Source organism: Chiloscyllium plagiosum, chromosome 45, assembly GCF_004010195.1.
Source record: "Chiloscyllium plagiosum isolate BGI_BamShark_2017 chromosome 45, ASM401019v2, whole genome shotgun sequence".
Lineage (NCBI taxonomy): Eukaryota > Metazoa > Chordata > Chondrichthyes > Orectolobiformes > Hemiscylliidae > Chiloscyllium > Chiloscyllium plagiosum.
In genome coordinates, this window is record NC_057754.1 from 9,717,993 (window position 1) to 9,734,056 (window position 16,064).

General features: G+C 44.2%; 1 protein-coding gene across 14 annotated transcripts in view; it reads right to left on the reverse strand.

The window, feature by feature from the left end:
• Positions 1 to 14,741, reverse strand: part of LOC122543919 (zinc finger protein 239-like) — a 16,132-nt gene extending 1,391 nt beyond the window's left edge. For 2 of the 14 annotated variants that reach the window (XM_043682840.1, XM_043682839.1), the window contains exons 1-2: positions 14,400 to 14,496; positions 1,956 to 2,062 (exon numbers count right to left, since the gene is read on the reverse strand). Coding sequence is in view for 7 of the 14 variants with exons in the window: in XM_043682845.1 (XP_043538780.1) it covers positions 9,491 to 9,649; positions 14,454 to 14,741 (447 nt within the window). In the remaining 7 variants the exon portion in view is untranslated. Of the gene's footprint in view, positions 1 to 1,955; positions 2,063 to 2,488; positions 2,541 to 8,655; positions 9,650 to 14,399 lie in introns of those variants that run through there. The other 12 variants (XM_043682843.1, XM_043682842.1, XM_043682848.1 and 9 more) reach the window with 9 other exon arrangements.
• Positions 14,742 to 16,064: the final 1,323 nt, after the last annotated feature.

Consider the following 16,064-nt stretch of genomic DNA (forward strand, 5'->3'; position numbering starts at 1 on the left):
TCTGGACAGATGCATGAGTAGGTGGGGAGCAGAGGGATACAGATCCTTAGGAATTGGGCGATAGGTTTAGACAGTGGATTTGGATCAGCTCAGGCTTGGAGGACCGAAGGGCCTGTTCCTGGGCTGTACATTTTCTTTGTTCTTTTTCTTCTTTGAAACTATTCACCTCAACCCTTCGGAGTGGGAGTGGATTTCACTCCTCACCACCCTCCGAAGGAAGATGTTTCTCCCAAATTCCGGACCAGATTTCCTGGTGACCACCTTGTGTTGAAGATCTCTCTTTGTCTGCATCCCCACGAATGAAGATATTCTCTCTCTCTCTCTCTCTATCCCCCGTGTCAATACCTTACATTATTTCAAAGAACTCTAACAGGTCACTCCCTCAGCCTTCGATTTACAAGCAGAAAGGAGACCCAGATTGTTAACCACTTCCACATAAAGTTAAAAATCACACAACACTGGGTTATAGACCAACAGGTTCATTTGGAAGTACCAGCTTTCGGAGCTCTGCTCCTTCATCAGGTAGCTAGTGGGACAGGATCATAGGACACAGAATTTATAGAAAAAGATTAAAGTGGCGTACAACTGAGGCAATGTATTGAACTAATCTAGATGGCTGCTCAGTCTTTAATCACTTAGAATGGGACTGCAGGTTTCGATTAATTAATATGTAAATCTCAGAACTTCTTTGAATTCACATTCCTGAGATAATTTAAGGGTTTTTTTTAAAAGAAAAGGTGACATTACCACTCAGACAATGCATTCCAAGTATAAGGTTAGACTCTATCTGTATTCCAACCTTGAGTCAGACTGGTTCTATTTCCTAAGTAGGAATTTATAAAATGTCACGTGGACTGACTGCCTGCAGATTGTGTGCTTTTTGAACAAAATAGAATGTTTCTGCAAACACAAATCTGCAAATGCAAATTTATCCCACAGACTTGTATGTGTGTGTGTACGTGTGTGTGTTGTGTGTGTGTATGTGTGTGTGTGTGTGAGTGTGAGAGAGAGGGAGGGAGGGAGAGAGAGAGTGTGAGTCAGTGAGTGAGTGTGAAAAAGAGAGAGAGAGAGAGAAAAAAAAGGTGGTATCATGGGATGATACTGAGAGACATTACATATATGAAATGCAACCAGAACTTCTAACAAAACCTTCTAAATCCCAAACTTCCACCATTTGAACAGAATAAGGTATTGGGCTGTTGTGTGCACTATCGCATTCAAGTTCCCCTCCATTGTTCACTTTCCACTGTACTCCCGTTACTTTGGTTTAATCTGAGTACACATGACAATAAATCTGATTCTAATGTGAAATTGTTCTTGCTGATTTGGACTCATTATTATTCCTTCATTCTTTACTGTGTGAAACTCCTCACCTGACAGGCCTGTGGGAGTCCCTTCATTACATGGACTGCAATTCAAGATAGTCTCCATAGGCAGCTGGGGATTGAGGATATTTGCAAGATACCGAAGGGGGAATGGGAAGAGGACAAGCTGATTTGCCTCTTTTAGGGAACCAACACAGGCAAAACTGGCTAAATGACTTCCTTCTCTGTCAATCTGACATAGCACTGGGACACAGACAGACTTACACACCTATTGTTCAAAAACCACTGCTGTGTTGGGAATGTAATGTAAAAGTAGTTCTGGGATTTACATACCAAAGAACAGAAACCAGCATATCCTGTTTTAAAAGATGGAAGTTTAAATCTAAGATTGTTTACTGTATCACATCTCCCTGACACTGGGACTCCTTTGGCTATAAATTCTGTGAGTGTGATCTTAACCTCCACAACCACCTGATGAAGGAGCGACACTCCGAAAGCTAGTGTTTCCAAATAAACCTGTTGGACTATGACCTGGTGGTGTGTGTGATTTGTAACTCCTTCAGTCTTGGAATTACGCAATGATTTCACAAAAAGGGTTAATGAAGACAAACCTCTGTGAGTAACACCCACCTTGTCTCTAGACTCAGGCTTGGGAGCAACGCCTGCAAGAAAGTAACAGTAAGATATCTGCTACAAAATGAATAAACTCTGAAAATGTTCAGCAGGTCAAGCTGTATCTATGAAGAGAGAAACAGTTAATGTTAGCATGTATGCACAAGAATTTGAAAATTAAAAATTATGCCGATACTGAAGATCAATGTACAGTAATAGAAGATAAAATGGACTGGAGCACAGAAAAAAAATCAGTTGCTGACTATGGAAGGGTCTCTAGGGAGATAAAAGTTGATCAGTGAGTAGCACATGGTTGGGAATGGTTCAGACACATTAAGACATGGTCAGTGGAAGTTAACAGTGAAACAATGAACAGAAGTAAATATACCACTATCATTTATGGAGGCAGTTAGACAAATCGCAAAGAGGTGATTTTGGAGTATAGAGGCGAAACACACGAGTGGATACGGACAGAGTCAAGGACTCTCCCACAGATACGCGATCACAGCACCAAAGGTTCAAACTGTAGATGTATTGTCAAAAATACTCACCTTGGAAGCAACTTTTGTTTTCAAGTTAAAAATCTCCTGCTGGAACCCGAGGCTGGAACGTTATCATAAGAACTACTCAGTTCGGATGGTGAGGTTCCAGAACATGCTAAGATTAGTAAGTAGCAGCTTTAGCAGGCATAAAGATGCATAAACCCCCAGCAGCTGATGAGATTAATCCCAGGCTGCTTTGAGAGGCAAAGGAGGAGATTGCTGAGGTCCATGTGGAAACATTTATGTTGCTAGCCACAAATGAAGTCCCAGATAACTGGAAGATAGTTAACATGGTTCTTTGCTTGAGAACGACAGCAGGGATAGGCCAGGTTAGTCTGACTTCAGTGGTAGGGAAATTACCGGAAAAAATTCTGAGGGACAGGATTAATCAACATTAGCAAAGGTGGGATTGATCAGAGAAAGTGAGCATGGATTTGTTAGAGGGAGATCCTGCATGACTAATTTAATTACATTTTTTGAAAAGGTGACTAAATATAATGATGAGGTAGTTCAGTCAGTGTGGTTCACATGCACATCAGTAAGGTTTTGGCAAGGCCCCAAATGGAAGGATTGTCCAAAAGGTAAAGGCCCATTGGATCCAAGGTGAGTTAGCAAACTAGATCCAAGATTGGCCTGCAAATAGGAGGCAAAGGGTGAAGGGAGGTTTTTGTGATTGGAAGCCTGTGACGAGTGTTGTACCATAAGGATTGCTGCTGGGACCCTTGCTGTTTGCAACCTATATTAATGACTTGGATGTGAACACAGAAGGTATAAGTTTGTAAGTTTGCAGATTGCACAAAAATTAGTGTTGTTGACAGTGAGCAGGATGATCGCAGGCGACAATCTGATATTGAGCAACTGGTAAATTGAGCAGAGCAACAGCAGGTGGAATTTAATCCTGGTAAGTGCAAGGTGATGCATTGTGGAAGGTCTAATAAGGGAAGGATATGCACAAGGAATGGTAGGTCCCTGGGGAGTATTGAGGAACAAAGGGAATCTTAGCGTACAAGTCTGTAGATCCCTGAAAGTGTCAGTACAGGTAGGCAGGTTGGTGAAGGCGGCATACAGGATGCTTCCCTTCATGAGAAGAACCCCTCATCTTTTACCTCAGAACCCTCCAACCCCAGGGCATCAATGTGGATTTCACCAGTTTCCTCATTTCCCTTCCCCCACCTTACCCCAGTTTCCTCATTTCCCTTCCCCCACCTTACCCCAGTTCCAACCTTCCAGCTCAGCATTGCCCTCATGACCTGTCCCACCTGTCAATCCTCCTTCCCACCTATCCGCTCCACCCTCCTCTCCGACCTATCACCTTTACCCCTTCCTCCATCCACCTATTGCAGTCTCAACTACCTTCTCCCCAGCCCCCTCCCCCCATGTATCTCTCCACTCCCGAGGCTTCCAGTCTCATTCCTGATGAAGGGCTCCTGCCCGAAATGTCGATTCTCCTGCTCCTCAGGTGCTGCCTGACCTGCTGTACTTTTCCAGCGACTCACTCTAATCTTGACTCCCTTCATTAGCTCGAACGTAGAACATAAGAAAAAGAAAATCTGTTACAACTTGATAAAATATTGCTTAGACCACAGATGGAATTCTAGTTGCCACACTATCGGAAGGACATGATTGCACTGGAGAGGGTGCAGAGGAGATTCACCAGGATCTGGTTTGGGATGGAAAGTCTCAGTTACAGGGCAGCCTATATAGGCTGGGTTTGTTTTCCTTGTAGCAGAGGAGGCTGAGAGGGGATCTGATTGAGGTATAAAATTGTGAGACATATAGACAGGGTACATTGTGAGGTTCTCCCAATGGCAGACATGTCGAAGACCAAGGGGTACAATATTAAGCTGAGGCGTAAATGGCTAGAGGAGATCTGAGGAAAGAGTTTTTTTCACCCAGAAGATGTCGAAACATAGAACGTGTTGCCTGAGGTGGCAGAAACAATATTTAAGAAGAATCTGGATAAGCAGCTAAAATTCCAGAGCATGGTAAGCAATGGATTAAGTGCAGGGAAATGGAATTTGGTCTTTTTGGTCAGCATATACATGGTGGGGCAAAGGGCATGTTTTTATGCTGTATGACTGACTGGAGTCAGAAAAATAAAGTTGCACAATGGAGGCAGGTCATGACACCGTGCAATTCTGAAGGACTGAGGAGGGGTGTGGGGCTTCAAGTGCATGATTTCCATGGCAACACTAAGATTGTCTTCATCACAGCAAAGGAGACTGAGGGGCGATTTGATTGAGGTATACAACCTCATGGTATTTTAGACAAGATACAGGAAGCAAGTCTGGTCCCATTAGCTGCTGTAAAAAACACAATGGGCAAGAGATGGAAGGAGATGAGAACAGAGGGGAAAGACTGAAATCTGACTTCCAACAAAAAGTATCTTGCACCACTTAAACTCCAAGGCTGGTAACATCCAGGTTCTGGTAATTTGGGTCAGCTCAAAATCTGATATTTTACCTCATATTTCAAGTGAGTGGCATTGGTTAGCACTGCTGCCTCACTGCGCCAAGGACTGGGGTTTGATTTCAGCCTCGGGCGACTGCCTGTGTAAAGTATGCACATTCTCCCACTGTCTCTGTGGGTTTCTGCCTGGTGCTGTGGCTCCTCCCACTATCAAAAATGATGTGCAGGCTAGGTGGATTATCCATGCTAAATGCTGGGTAACGGGGACAGGATGAGCCATGGGTCTAGCTGGGATACCCTCCACTTGATGGGCTGAATGGCCTCTGACTGCACTGTAGGGATCCTATACTACATTTCCACCTGCAAAACCTCACATCATAGCCACTTGAAAAGAAGCTTCCAAAATGAACAAAAGCAAATAGTGTTATGGAGAATCCAAAGGGTTTTTTTCAAATACATGAAGGACAAAAGGGTAACATGGGAGAGAATAGGGCTCCTTAAAGATCAGCAAGGCTGCCTAATGTGCAGAACTGCAGGAGATTGGGGAGATGCTGAACAAATATTTTGTGTCAGTTCTTACTATGCAGAAGGAATGGAAGCTAGCGAACTCGGGAAGATAAATAGCAATATTTTGAAAAGTGCCCAAAATACAAACGAGGAGGTGCTGGATGGTTCAAAATACATAAGGATGGATAAGTTCCCAGGACTGGATCAGGTGTACCCTCGAACCTTATGGAAAGTTAGGGCCTCTGGCTGAGATATTTGTATCATCGATAGCAATGGATGAGGTGCCAGAAGAACGGAGGTCGTGTAATGTGGTGCCACTATTTAAGAAAGGTGGTATGGAAAAGCCAGGGAACTAAAGACTGCTGAGCCTGATATCATTGGTGGGCATGTTGTTGGAGCTGTTTCGGAGGGTCAGGATTTACATGCATTTGGAAAGGCAAGGGCTGATTAGGAATAGTCAGCATGGCTTTGAGTGTGGGAAATCATGCCTCATTGATCTGACTGAAGTTTTTGAAGTGACAAAGAGGGCTGATGAAGGCAGCGCCTTGAACATTGTCTAAATAAATTTCATTAAGGTGTATGACAAGGTTCCGCATGGTAGACTGGTTAACAAGGTTAGGTCACACGGAATTAAAGGGAGAACTAGCCATTTGGATACAAAATTAGCTAAAAGGTAGGAGACAGAGAGTGGTGGTGGAGGGCTGCTTTTTGGATTGGAGGCCTGTGACCAGCAGTGTGCCGCAAGCATCAGTGCTGGGTCCACTGCTTTTTGTCATTTATATAAATGATTTGGATATGAATGTAGGAGTTATGGTTGGTAAGTTTGCAGAAGACATCAAAATTGATAGAATAGTGATAACCAAGAAGGTTACCTCAGAGTACAATGGGACCTTGATCAGACGGGCAGAGGAGTGGCAGATGTTGTTTCATTTAGATAAACGTGAGCTGCTACATTTTGATCAGGCAAATCAGGGCAGGACATGCACTTAGTGGCAAGGTCTGGGGAGTGCAGGTTCATAGTTCCTTGAAAGTGGCTTTGCAGGTAGATAGGGTAATGAAGAAGTCATTTGGTATGCTTGCTTTTATTGGTCAGTGCATTTCAGTATAGGAGTTGGGAGGTCATGTTGCAGCTGTACAGGACATTGGTTTGGCTAATTTTGGAATACTGCATTCAGCTTTGGTCTCCCTGCTATAGGAAGGATGTTGTGAAATTTGAAAGTGTTCAGAAAAGATTTACAAAGATGTTGCCACAGTTGGACGGTTTGAGCTATAGCTGAGAACATGTATAGAGTATAAGCAGGTTGGGAAAGAGTCAAGTTCTGAGTTTTGTAAAACAAGAGGTTCAGCTGGGCACGGCCCAGATCAGATACGAACTTACAGTTAACAATGGGGCACTGGAGACAAGGGTTAACAAGGTGGAAAAGCATTCATTATGTACAGCCATTTAACAATATGGAAGCATTCAGTATGTAACGTCAGTTTAACAAGGTGATAAGTATTCATTATGTGAAGCCAGTTAAGATTAATTGTGTAATAGCAAATGACGTGATCTTTGCTATTGACACTCGCTGATTGTAACAATCACCCATTCAATCTGTATGTTGCCTTATCTGGATGCTCCTTCCTGTAAAATGACTATATAGTTCCAGTGTACATGGGTGATTGTTCTCTCTCCCTCCAGGGCCCAGAATAAAGGTGAAGGAGGTAAAACTTCCGGGGGGGGGGGGGGGGGGATGGGATGACAATATTGGAGTAGTCAGCAGGATCCAAACAGACAGTTATGGTCAGGGTGGCTAGGCCCACAAGGGAAGATTTTAAACCTTGGTACCTCTTGCTGTTCCTGTGCGCTGGAGACGGTTCCCTTGCTCCATCATTCTCTATTCTATGGATTCCTCGAATGGTAATAAGTTCAATCGAGAGACAAAATTTCGCAAGTGCACTGGCAGGCAGAGGTTCGAGTCCTCTGTGCTGCTTTGGGGGAAGGGGGGTATGATTGAGGTTCCGGTCCTCTGCACGGTATTGAGATTCAAGTCCCCTGGGGTGGGTGTAATTGAGGTTCGAGTCCCCTGGGGTGGGTGTGATTGAGGTTCGAGTCCCCTGGGGTGGGTGTGATTGAGGTTCGAGTCCTCTGCGCAGTACTGGTGTTTGATTTCCCTGGGGTGGGTGTAATTGAGGTTAGAGTCCTCTGCACGGTACTGGGGTTTGATTCCCCTGGGGTGGCTATAATTGAAGTTTGAGCCCCCAGGGTGGGTAATTGAGGGTTGAGTCCTCTGCACAGTATGGGGTGCGAGTCCCCTGGGGTGGCTGTAATTGAGGGTCAAGTCCTCTGCGCGGTACTGGGTTTTGATTTCCCCTGGGGTGGTTAATGAGGGTAGAGTCCTCTGAGCAGTACTGGGGTTCGAGTCCCCTGGGGTAGGTAATTGAGTTTCGAGTCTCCGCTCTGTGGTAAGGTTCGAGCCCTCTGCACGGCACTGGGGTTCAAGTCCCCCAGGGGTGGGTGTGATTGACGGTTGTGTCCTCTGCGCGGTACTTGGTTTTGCTCTCACCTGGGGTGGGTGTAATTTAGGTTTGAGTCCCTCGCTCTGTGGTAAGGTTCGAGCCCTCTGCATTTGAGCGAGGTTCGAGCCCCCGTGGGGAGTAAAGCGAGAAAGGGGTTAAAGTCCCCTAGTGGTGAAATTTGAGGCTCTGAGAGTCTTTGTTCTGGGGGCAAGAGTGAGGCTTGGATTGGTGCACCATGTGGTCCGTTGTGAGGGCTCTGGTTTTATAAATGTAATTTTAATGAGAGAATGCAAAACAAAATGAGAAATGCTGAAATTAAGGCTGTACTAATACCTGGGTTGAAAAGGAAAGTTTCAATGTGAATTTTGCCATGCTGTGTGTGTGTGATGTTTAAAAATTTTGGTTTGTTAAAAGCCTGGTTCAGAAAATCCTTTTAAGTAATTGTTTTGCCTTGTTTGAATTAGGATCTCAATTGAATGTGTTTTGTGGGTTATATAATGGGGCAGATTTTGTTTTTACATTAAAATTGTACAATTTTATGTCCTTTTTTAAAATAATCAAACTTGCAACCTTTAAAACAATTTGACTGAGTGCCTTGAGCCACTGATGTGTTTGAAATTCTACAATCACTGTTTAAAAAGGAACAGTTGGGTCAGTGGTCATGCTTTAGCCAGATGAGAGTACAGTGTATTGTATTAAAATATCTTCAATGACTAAAGCACAGGAAACATTTTGTTTTCTTGCTGTTCCAGACTTTTGAAATACTTATCCTGACAGCTTTCACATTAGCCAAGTATCAATTTGTTAAAGGAAAATTAGTTTTGAATAACCCTAGAGAATTTGATTTTAGGACCATTGATTGTTGTTTATAAATGACTGACTTGTTTAGGCAGGACAATTTACAAGTTTATGGATTGTATAAAACTTGATGATGTCATAACTAGTGAACAGAGTAACAGATTTCAAGAATTCAAAGAATGATGAAATAGGCAGACACAATTTAGCGTAGTTAAAACCACCTTAGCAAGGAAGGAATGAGAGAGGAAATGCAAAGATACTTTCAGCAGCTAACATTGTCTCTAGAGTTTCTCCATTCGCAGGTAAAACATGCCTTCTGCCCACCGCCCACCCTTCCACAGCCTGATCCAATGGATTCAATCAGCTCCCCAGTCATGGGCACAAAAAGTGAAGAAATTAACAACAATGAAGAAGAGGCTTTTTGTCAGTGGCCTTCCTATGGACATTAAACCATGTGCAATTACAACATTTAAAAGGCATCCAGAGGGTCATACGAATATGAAGGGCTTAGATATGAGCCAAATACTAGCAATGGGACTAGGTTCATTTAGGATGTCTAGTCGGCATGGACAAGTTGGATCAAAGGGGCTGATTCTCTGCTGTCCATCTCTATGACCCTGTGGGAATATATGAATTCGGTGCCACAATGGGCATGACCCTGCATTGTCTGATCCATCATTCGGTAAGATTGCAGCTGATCTGACTGTAACCTCAACTTCACATTCCCAGCTACTCTCCGTAACATTTCACTGCTTTGCTTATCAAAAGTCCATCTACCGCTACCTTAAAAATATTCAATTAATCGGCTTGCACTTCCATGTTTGATTCATGCATGGGATGTGGGTGCCACTGGTTCAGGCTGCTTTTGATTTGGAAGACCACTTGCAGTTGGCGGTGTTCGCATGCGTCTGCATCCATGGCGTTTTTAGGTTGCAGATGTTGCTGGTTTGGAAGGTTCTGTAAAAAGAATTTTGGTGAGATACTGTAGTGCATCTTGTAGATGGCAGTCATTATCACCACCATGTGCAAAGTTGCAGGGAGTGAACTTTGAAGATGGTGCATAGGTTGCTAATTGAGTGGACTGTGTTTTACTGGGTGATGCTTGTAGGTGATTATTAGCACTGGTGATAGGCATTTAAGAGTCCTACAGCACGGAGACAGGCCCTTTGGCCCAAACTGGTCCATGCTGACCAAAATGTCCATCCACGCTAACCCCATTTACCTGCATTTGGCCCATATTCATCTAAACCTTTCCTATCCATGGATTTGTCCAAATGCGTTTTGAATGTTGTTAATGTACCTGCCTCAACCACTTCCACTGGCAGCTCATTCCACCCTCTGTTTAAAAAAAGTTGCCCCTCAGGTTCCTTTTTATTCTTTCCCCTCTCACCTTAAACTGAGTTCAACCCTGTCAAGTGTGAGGTTGTCCATTTTGGAAGGTCAAATAAGAATGCGGAATACAGGGTTAACGGTAGGGTTCTTAGTAAGGTGGAGGAGCAGAGGGATCTTGGGGTCTATGTTCATAGCTCTTTGAAAGTTGCCACTCAGGTGGATAGAGCTTGTAAGAAGGCCTATGGTGTATTAGCGTTCATTAGCAGAGGGATTGAATTCAAGAGTCGTGAGGTGATGTGGCAACTGTACAGGACCTTGGTAAGGCCACATTTGGAGTACTGTGTGCAGTTCTGGTCACCTCATTTTAGGAAAGATGTGGTGGCTTTGGAGAGGGTACAGAGGAGATTTACCAGGATGTTGCCTGGAATGGAGAATAGGTCGTACGAGGATAGGTTGAGAGTGCTAGGCCTTTTCTCATTGGAACGGCGAAGGATGAGGGGTGACTTGATAGAGGTTTATAAGACGATCAGGGGAATAGATAGAGTGGACAGTCAGAGACTTTTTCCCCAGGTACAACAGAGTGTTACAAGGGGACATAAATTTAAGGTGAAGGGTGGAAGGTATGGGGGGGATGTCAGGGGTAGGTTCTTTACCCAGAGAGTGGTGGAATGCGCTGCCTGTGGGAGTGGCAGAGTCAGAATCATTGGTGACCTTTAAGCGGCAATTGGATAGGTACATGGATAGGTGCTTAAGCTAGATCAAATGTTCGGCACATCGTGGGCCGAAGGGCCTGTTCTGTGCTGTATTGTTCTATGTTCTGTGATGCCCTCCAGTCCTCGATTCCCCAACCCTGGGAAAACGACTGAGTGCATTCACCCTGTCCATGCCTCTCATGATCTTATACACTTCTATAAGATCCCACCTCAGCCTCCGCCACTCTAAAGAAAAGGTCCTAGTTTGTCCAATCTCTCCCTATAACTCAAACCTTTCAGTCCTGTCAACATCCTTGCAAATTTCTTCTGCGCTCTTTCGAGTTTAATAACATCCTTCCTGTAGCAAGGTGACCAAAACTGAACACAATATTCCAAATGAGGCCTCACCAACGTCCTGTACAACTGCAACATAGCTTCCCAACTTCTATACTCAATGCCCTGACTGATGATGGCCACTGTCTAGATTAGAGTGGTGCTGGAAAAGCACAGCAGGTCAGGCAGCATCCAAGGAGCAGGAAAATCGACGTTTCGGGCAAACGCCCTTCATCGGGAATGAAGGCCAGTGTGCCAAAAGCCGCCTTCACTGTCTACTTGAGAGTCCATTTTCAGACAACGGTGCACATGAACTCCCAGGTCCCTCTACTCTCCTTAAGGCCCTGCCATTCACCATGAAACTCCTATTTTGATTTGACTTCACAGGCCTCACAATTATCTACATTAAATTTCATTTACCATTTCTCAGCCCACTTCCCCGGCTGATCAAGGTCCCGCTGCAGTTTCTGATAATCTTCCTCACTGTCCATGATACTGCCTACGTTAGTGTCACCTGCAAACTCACTAATCATTGATATAGATAACAAACAGCAATGGACCCTGCACCGACCCCTGAGGCACTCCTTTAAGTCACAGGCCTCCAGTCCGACAAGCATCCTTCCACTATTACCCTCTGCTTCCTACCATCAAGCCAACTGTGTATCTAATTTGACAGCTCCCCCTGGATTCCATGCGACCTAACCTTCCAGAGCAGCCTACCATGTGGAAGCTTATCAAAGGACTTACTGATTTTACGTCTACCATCCTGCCCTCATCAACCTTCCTGGGCACTTCATCAAAGAACTCTAATAAATTTGTGAGACATGACCCCTCATGCATAAAGCCCTGCTGACTACTCCTAATCAAACACTGTCTTTCCAAATGCATGTGCATCATACCTCAATCTTCTCAAGCAACTTCCCCACCACAGATATTAAGCTTATTGGTCAATAGATCCCAGGCTTTTCTTTGCAGCTCTTCTTGAATAAAGGCACAATATTTGCTGTCCTCCAGTCTTCTGGGACCTCATCCTTGGCTAACGATGATGCAAAAATATCAGCCAGGGCATGTGCAATTTTTCTCTAGCCTCTTGGATATAGAGGAACTTACATTATCTAAAATGAGCTGGGCGGGCACTATTTTGTTCAGATAATTGATTATTCAATTAATTGAGCCCCAGAGGAAATCACAGCTTTCTGTGAAGTCTGCTCCCCATTCAAGAGACAAGGCAAAAGCACACTGTGTGCGAGACCCCGCACCCCACAACCCCATCCAACACCGCCCGACCCCCATCCACCCCCCCAACTCCAGTGCAGCCAGACTGTACACCAACAGTTAGACTGCTGCTGCCGCTTTTGTGGGATAAGTCTCCAAATAGCGCGCGCGTGCACACACACACACACAACTTTTTGACAAGTTCCCACTCTGCCCTGTAGAGGACAATGTTAGAGAGATTATCTAGGGAAGAGGGGGGGGGGGTGGTTAGGGTACATCCCTGTGTAGAACTCCAGGGAAAGTGTGGGGGGGGGGAAGAGAGAGAGGGCAGGAGATCAGTCATTTAGGGACGGTTCTTTGATGTAATATTTCTATCAGGACCTTGAGATCACCTTCGGATAATCTGATATTCAGATGATTGATATTCGGATAGTCGAGCTTTCTCTGTATCTGGTCAGGACTAGGAGATTTATTGACCTCTATACATTCTAATAAGTCCAACATCTCCTCTACTGTGATATGGACGGTCCCCAAGATAGGATCACTAACTTCCCCAAGTTACAAGTCTTCATGTCTTTCTCCTCCATGGTAAACAGAGGAGAAATATTCATTGAGGATCGCTTCCATCTCCTGTGATTCTACACATACATGTCCACTTTGATCCTTGAGGGGTCCTATACTCTCTCTAGTTATTTGTTTTTCTTTAATATACTTAAAGAACCTCTTTGGGTTCACCCTAATCTTCTCAGTCACAGAAGATGGCTATCTGGTGTCCCCCTTTTCACCATCCTGATTTCCTTCGTCTGTAAACTCTTCTACCCCCTATATACCTCCAACAGATTCCCTTGATCCCAGCTACCTGTACCTGAGCCATGCCTCCTCTTTTCTAGTCAAAGCCTCAATATCTCTTGTCATCCAGGGTTCCCTATTCCTGTCAACCTTGCCTTTCACCCTCACAGGAATATATAGACCTTGAACTCTAGCTATCTCACTTTTAAAGGCCTCCCATTTGCCGGAGGTCCCTTTGCCTGCAAACAAACTATTCCAATCAACTCCTGTAAGTTCCTTTCTAATTTCATCAAATTTCACCTTGCCCCAATTTAGAACTTGAACTTGCTGTGAACACACTTAAATTCCACCTCATCGAAGTCCTTAATGCTGTGGCAGTCCCAGTCTATGTTCAGAACATTTAAATCTTCTACTATATCAATCCTATTCCTCCTGCCCGTCTCTCTATTTCCAGCATATTTGTCCCTCTAATTCTTGTTGACTATTTGGGGGCCTATAGTACATCCCCAATAACTATCACCATCCCCTTATTTCTTAGCTCCATGCACAAAGCCATAAGCAAACAGTACAGAAACAGATGCTTCAGACTAACTAGTCCGTGCTGAATATAATCCCAAATCTAAACTAGTCTCACCTGCCTGCTCCTGGTTTATATCCTTCCAAACCTTTTCTATTCATGTACTTATCCAAATGTCTTTTAAATATTGTAATTTTACCCACATCCACCACTTCCTTAGGAAGTTGATTCCACACACAAATCCCCCTACGTGGGTTTAAAAAAAAAGTCCCCTTGGTGCTTTTCAAAAAAAATCTTTAACAATGTGTCCCAGAGTCTTGAAATCCCCCATTCGAAGGGAAGAAATCTACCACTAACTATCTATATCGTTCATTATTTTATAAACTTCAAGAAAGTCTCCCCCCCAACCTCCTGCACTCCAGTGCAAAGAAAATCCCAGCCTTTCTCTGTAACCGATATTTTCCAGATCTTGTTGCATTTGGATAAGGGCATGTTCCAATTCGTTTGTGCTGCTTTTATTGTGTCACCAACATTCAAAACAGACCAACTAACTCTCCTGATTCGAGTTGTGCGTGTGAAGACTCCCTCTCAAAGCTCATTGCAAAGGAGTTTGCAAAATTCAGACCAGTCTCCTTGCTGCTTCCTGCGCCAGGCTGGCTGCATTTGTGCCCTGGGGCATAGTGCCCCTATTAAACATGGCGGCCATGAATTGGGTCCAAGGCAGAGAGGATACCTCGCAGTTACCTTTCCTATTCGCTGCAATTGTGGAAGCAGCCGGTCCTTATTTGGTGATTGGAAGCCGCACGGAATATTTAGGAAGCTGTCTTACCTACCCAGCCCGTCCGCCCGAAAAGCCGCTCGTTGTCTTGATTGTAAATCTTACCGCGGGCAGGTCCGAGAGCTGACCGTCACACCGGCCCGTCGTCCAGAGTGCGCATGCGCCGGAACGTGGTCGCAGCGCGATTGACAGCGACGCAAGATAAAGAGGGGCGGGTCCGGAGGACGGGGCGGGTCCTCCAACCAATCGGATTGGAAGAAGCGCGGGATCGGGTGTTTTGTCCTCGCGCCCTCCTGCCCCTTCGGGAATTCCATTGTGAATTTCGTACCAAAGTTCGACTTTAGTAAACTTTGAGTTGCTGCTGAGAGTTCTCGAATTGCGAACAGAGATCATTGATGCTTTCAAATGGGTTCAGCACCGAATGTCCAACTCTAGCCCATAACCAGTATGACAAGCAGAATCAAATATTGTTACACTATTAACCCTCAGTGACGGAATGAAATGTTAAAGGATTGATTTGTTGTGCTGACATGTAAGAAACTGGATGTCTGGGGAGGCGGGGTGGGGTTCTGTTTTGCAGACAGGATGTGACAATCTAATCATACTGTTTTGAGAAATAACCTAATCTCACACTTGTTTCTGGAAATAATCTAATCACTTTGTTCGGGGTGGGGTTCTGTTTTGCAGACAGGATGTGACAATCTAATCATACTGTTTTGAGAAATAACCTAATCTCACACTTGTTTCTGGAAATAATCTAATCACTTTGTTTTTGGGCGGCTGGGTCTTGCGTGCACGACTGACTGTGATGTAAAACCCTGTATGATGGGAGGATGGTTCCCTTGCTCAGAGAGTCTCACTTGACAAGCTCTACAAGCATCACAAAGTGTTAAGTGATCCTCCAAAAGCTTGTACATGATGAAATAAATTGTGGCTGTGCACTGAAAAAAAACATTAATACTACATGTTAAGAAATATAATAGTAGTTCACGATTCCAGTTTCTGGAACCGTGCAAGTTCACTTCAGAGGCACTCACCTTCCTGACTTGGAAATGCATTGCCAATGTTGCTGGGTCAACAATCCCAGAATTACTTCTTCCAGCAGATGGACTACAGCGGTTCAAGAGGCAGCTAGAGACAGGCAATAAATGGGTCTGCATCCCATGATGAATAACAAAACAAAAACCTGAACTTGTTAAGGAGTGTAACAGGCAAAGCAGATGAGCTTAGAGCCTGGATTAGTCATAGAGTCATACAGAACAGTCCAACTCAGTTATGTTGGCCAGGATTCTCAAACTGAATTAGTCAAATTTTCCTCAAATCCCTCTAAATCTTGCAGATGCTGGAAATCAGATACAAAAACAGAAATTGCTGAAAAATCTCAGCAGGTCTGCCAGCATCTGTGGAGAGAAATCTAACGTTTTGGGTATAGTAACCCTTCAGAACTGATGGTAGCTAGGAAAAAGTTGAAAATGAAACAACACCAGGTTATAGCCCAACAGGTTTATTTGGAAGCACAAGCTTTCAGAGCACTGCTCCTTCATCTGGTGGTTGTGGAATATCAGATCGTAAGACAGCATTTATATCAAAAGTTTACAGTGTGATGTAACTCAAATGATATATTGAAAAAGACCTGGATTGTTAAGAAATCACCACATTCCACAACCACCTGACAAAGAAGCAGCGCTTTGAAAGCTAGTGCTTCCAAATAAACCT